At 39.0% G+C, this 5,075-nt stretch overlaps 1 protein-coding gene across 1 annotated transcript in view; it reads left to right on the top strand.

Annotated features, from left to right (window-relative positions):
* Positions 1–3,777, top strand: part of LOC107718264 (toll-like receptor 9) — an 11,307-nt gene extending 7,530 nt beyond the window's left edge. The window contains exon 2 of the mRNA XM_016525259.1: positions 440–3,777. Coding sequence (XP_016380745.1) covers positions 443–3,637 — 3,195 coding nt within the window. The 5' untranslated portion in view covers positions 440–442 and the 3' untranslated portion in view covers positions 3,638–3,777. The remainder of the gene's footprint in view (positions 1–439) is intronic.
* Positions 3,778–5,075: the final 1,298 nt, after the last annotated feature.

Here is a 5,075-nt window from a genome sequence, read left to right as displayed (position 1 = left end):
GCGCACTTGTTTGCACATGAGCAAAGGTGTTTTTTAGAATTCTAACTTGCAAACACCAGACCACTGATTCGTCAAACCTGCTTTCCTGCAGTCTGTGTTCTTCTGACTTCTGACTATTTTGTTGTAAGTAACGAATATGCTTCGGGGAAATGTATCGGCGTAAAAGTAGTATACATTTAATTAGGACATTTAGTGGAGTAAAAGTAGTAGTAAAGTTGGCTGAAATATAAAAACTCAAGTAAAGTACAGACACTCCCAAAATACTTAAGTACTGTAACAAAGTATTATTACTTCGTTACATTACACCACTGAGCCCATGTAATGTACTTTGCAGTTTTCAAAGGTTTGTGAATATAGCATATTAAAAAGTAAATGCCATTTAACTTGCATAGCTGATTGTTTGTTTGTTTTCCTAATGTTCTTGTTCTCTTGTCTCTAGGCCATGTTTGGACACATGTTGTATCTGGCTCTCATGCTGAATCAGTTTCATCTTTTTGCAACTTTACATCCTGAATTCTATCCATGTGAAATTCACACTACCAAGGATGGACACATAAATGTGGACTGTCAGCGCAGACGTCTTGCTAACATCCCTAAATTCACATCCCTCTCTGTTATATCACTCAACTTAAATGAAAACCATATACACCACATTAAAGGTGCCACATTTTCTGAATTAGCCAATCTCAAGCATCTCAGCTTGATGTGGAACTGCGTACCAGATCATCTTAAGGAGCAGAGATGGCCTTCATGCAACCTGAAAATCGATCCTAATGCATTTAGCGGACTTAAAAACCTAACTTCCCTGCAGTTAGCAGGGAACAGCCTGAAGACCATTCCTCCTCTACCAAAGCAGCTTGAGATTCTGGGACTGGAATTTAATCACATCTTTCATATTGTTAAGCCTCTAGGTACACCGCTACTAAAACAACTACTGCTAAACAAGAATTGTTTCTACGCCAACCCATGTTATCAGTCTTACTTTATCGACCCACGTGTGTTTCAAGATCTCCCTGAGCTTTTGAACCTTACACTTAGTTACAACAATGTGACCATTGTTCCCCCATATCTTCCACTTTCACTAGAAAGCCTAGACTTGGGAGAGAACAAGATCATGCATATCAATAAAGAGTCCTTTGCAAATCTTAAACATCTGCGACACCTTAACCTAGGGTGGAATTGCCAAAGATGTGACCATGCTTCTGAGCCTTGTTTCCCATGTCCAAACAACCAGTCTCTGATTCTGCACCAGGATGCATTTTTGGATCAAAGGGACTCTCTAATTAGTCTAAGCCTGCGAGGCAATTCACTGCATACAATTCCTCAGCATCTCTTCGTACAACTCCACAAGCTCCAAGAGTTAGATCTATCCGACAACTTTTTAGCCTACGCCATCCAGAACGGCACCTTTTATGAAGAGCTCCAGAATGTTGTGTCCCTCAGTCTTCTTTATAACTATGAACCCCAAAAATCCTTTTCTGAATTAATTCTGTCACCATCCATAGAGAAGATGATGGCTCTACGAGAGTTGTACCTTAGTGGACTATTCTTCAGAGTACTGTCAAACCACAGCCTTGCACCTCTGGTCAAACTGCCAAGACTTGAGTCCCTGGAGCTACGCATGAACTTCATCTGCTCTGTTAGCATGGATGCTATAAGCCAGCTGAGAACATTAAGGTGGGTGGGCCTTTCCCAAAACATGCTTGCTTTCAGTTCATGTTTTTCAACCTGCACTGCTGAAGCCATACCAAATAACTACCAAACCCTTGAAAAACGTGACAATAGACAGCTCAACTTGCAATCTCAAAAAGTCTCCCTACCGAGCTCAGAGCAGAACACTATGCAGGACTCTGGAGAAGATCACTGTTTTTTTTATTATTCTATGTGGCATTTCAAAAAGCAGATCTGCTCTAAAAACCTGTTTTTTGACCTCTCTCAAAACAACATCCCATGGCTGAATGCAAGTACTTTTAGAGGCATGGAAAAAGTGGTATGCATAGATCTGTCCTACAACTACATAAGTCAAACTTTAAATGGCCAGCAGTTCACACTTCTAAGCAAATTAGCCTACCTTAATATGGCTCACAATCGCATTGACCTGTACTCTGACAAGGCCTTCCAGGAGATAAGTGGCACACTAAAAGCTCTTGATCTCAGCAACAACGAATTCCACTTTGTAATGAAGGGTATGGGACATCGCTTCACATTCCTTCCACACTTACCATCTCTTAAAATACTGAGTCTAGCGAACAATCACATTGGTCTCAGAATCTCTAACATTCTTACTAGTACTTCTTTGAAGTATCTTGATTTCTCTGGAAATCGTTTGGACATAATGTGGGACTCTAGGCGTAACCAATACCTACATTTCTTTCAGGGTCTTACTAACCTTACACACTTAGACATTTCTGAAAATCAGCTCAAATCATTCCCCCCAGAGGTAATTGTAAACTTGCCTCCGAGCCTCCAGATGCTGAGAATGGACTCCAATGTGCTGAGTTATTTCCCTTGGGGCAACATCTCAGTTCTCGAGAAGCTGTGCCACCTGAACCTTAGTTCAAACATGCTTTCATTCTTACCTAATATGCATTTTGAGCTCCGTCTCGTAAGCCTGGACCTAAGTCACAATCGACTAGTTGCGATCCCAAAGGCTTTCCTTAGTCAGGCAATAAACCTTAAAAACCTAATGCTTAACCACAACCAGCTGAAGATCCTTGATGTGCAGGCTCTTCCTTTGTCATTCCATAAAGGTTATACTTTCTGTCCTGCTGGGCCGCATAAAAATAAGTCCTCCTGCAAGCTCGTGCTGCATGCCAATCCTTTTACTTGTAGTTGCGTTATCTCTGGGTTTGCCAAATTTCTCAGAGAAACTAGTTTGAATATCCCACACCTCACCACAGAGCTTCACTGTGGTTATCCAGAGTCATTGGCTGGTGTGAATGTCCTCTCAATAGATCTTCACTCATGCCAGGAGATATTTGGGAGCGTTGCTTTCCTCTGTACTTTATGGTTGACATTGGCAGCAACCAGCATTCCCCTCCTGAAGCATCTCTATGGTTGGGACCTGTGGTACTGCATCCAGATTTTATGGACTGGACACAAGGGACACACTCCAGTTAATGGCGGCAGCATGACAGATAACCAATACGATGCGTTTGTGGTCTTTGATACGAGTAACAAGGCAGTCAGGGATTGGATCTACAAGGAGATGGTTGTGAGATTGGAGAACAGAGGGAGATGGCGCTTTCGACTTTGTCTAGAGGAACGCGACTGGTTACCTGGAGTGTCATGCATAGAGAATCTCCACAAGGCCGTTTACAACAGCAGAAAGACAGTGTTTGTATTGACTAGCCCTAATGGCTGTTCCCACGAAAGTGGGGTCGTCCGACAAGCCTTCCTCCTTGTTCAGCAGCGCCTTCTAGATGAGAAAGTGGATGTTGCAGTTCTTGTTTTGCTGGACCTTCTCTTTCCAAAATTCAAATACCTTCAGATGAGAAAACGGCTCTGCAAAAAATCAGTTCTGTCATGGCCCAAGAATCCACGAGTGCAGCCGCTCTTCTGGAATAATTTACGTGTCGCTCTTGTCTCTGACAATGTTAGAGCCTACAACAAGAATGTCACAGAGAGCTTCTTCTAAAAAGGATGAAGTGTAATGAGAATGTTGTTTCGGGTTTTTGTTTGTTAGAATGTGTGATCTAATTATGGGGCCATTGGAAGTATTGAAAATGTTCAAAGATGTTGAAATACAGAAATCCTAACACCATCTGGCAAACTCAATGAATGACCATGATATGCCAGAAAGTAAACAGCTGAAAAATAAAATTATGGACTGTCATGTCTAAATAAGTACTTATTCTTTAAGCTATTTATTAATGTCATGTAAGAAGGTTATGTTCATTCATAGGTTAGCTGCCATTGACGTCCTTTTACATGGCACTGCTAAATATGTGAGACAAACAAGACAACAGTTTGTGTACATACCAACTGCAAGGGGAGTAAATGTGTTATGTTATGTGGTGTGTGTGTGTGTGTGTGTGTGTGTGTGTGAGAGAGAGAGAAAGAGAGGAACTAATGCACCTGTTGGACCACATACCACACATTCTTCTGAATTTTAAACATTTGTACACTTTCAATTTCATGCAATTACGTCAAAAAATAGCGCCACAGTTTTTAGATCTTAGAAACTCCTTTCACTTATAAGAAAGCTTCTAAAAATAAATTTTAAGACATGACTGTTTGCAGTCTTTGTTGTTGTAATAGTTTATTCAGATGTCAGTATGATTTGTAATATGTGGTTGCAGAGCATATTATTCCTGTTAATGCATGGAAATCATCTTAAACATTTTTTTGTGTGTCTGTGTGTGTAGAATTATTGGACCTTTATTTATTATAACTTTTGTAATTGACTAGTATTGTGATTATTTCAGCTGTGATTTTGTATAGTTCACACATTGTAAAGTTCAGCAAGTTCACAAAGTAAAGAACAAGCTCTGTTAATCTTAAAGGACACCACGGTAAATTTGAGACAGCAACAATGACATATGTTTCATGTTTCTTCTGACATCTTTAGTTCCATTAATTCTCAAATTTTATTTAATTTAATAGTAAACAATTTTTTCACATATTGTATTTTTGTGTTGTGTTCATCAAAATAAAACTGAATTAAAAATATAAAAATATAGATCCCATTTTATTGGTGTTTAAATTATATATCTTGTCTTGAACTTTCTTCTTGTTCATGTAGATACTGTATGAAGCAGCATATAACCTATTCACTGAAGAGTTTCTGGCACAGATTTATGTAATTTACTGTAATTAATCCCACCTAACATTAAAACTTGTAATCTACCATTCTTTGTCATATTGAATCTCCAAAATAATGTGGAAACAACAGCAACCAAAAATTTAAAATAAGTTTTTTCTTTCTTAAATTATAAAAATATGCCATTAAACATATAAGGAGTATCAATGTTATAAGTAATGAGAGCAAGTATCTTTTATACTAATAGTATAAAAGTATAAAATACTAATACAGACAGGCATCTGAGATCGGCTCGATTTGAGAAAGGGGAAAT

The sequence above is a fragment of the Sinocyclocheilus rhinocerous genome, unplaced genomic scaffold, assembly GCF_001515625.1.
Source record: "Sinocyclocheilus rhinocerous isolate Xijiao unplaced genomic scaffold, SAMN03320098_v1.1 scaffold1474, whole genome shotgun sequence".
NCBI classification, from domain to species: domain Eukaryota; kingdom Metazoa; phylum Chordata; class Actinopteri; order Cypriniformes; family Cyprinidae; genus Sinocyclocheilus; species Sinocyclocheilus rhinocerous.
This window is presented reverse-complemented; position numbering and strand designations above follow the sequence as displayed.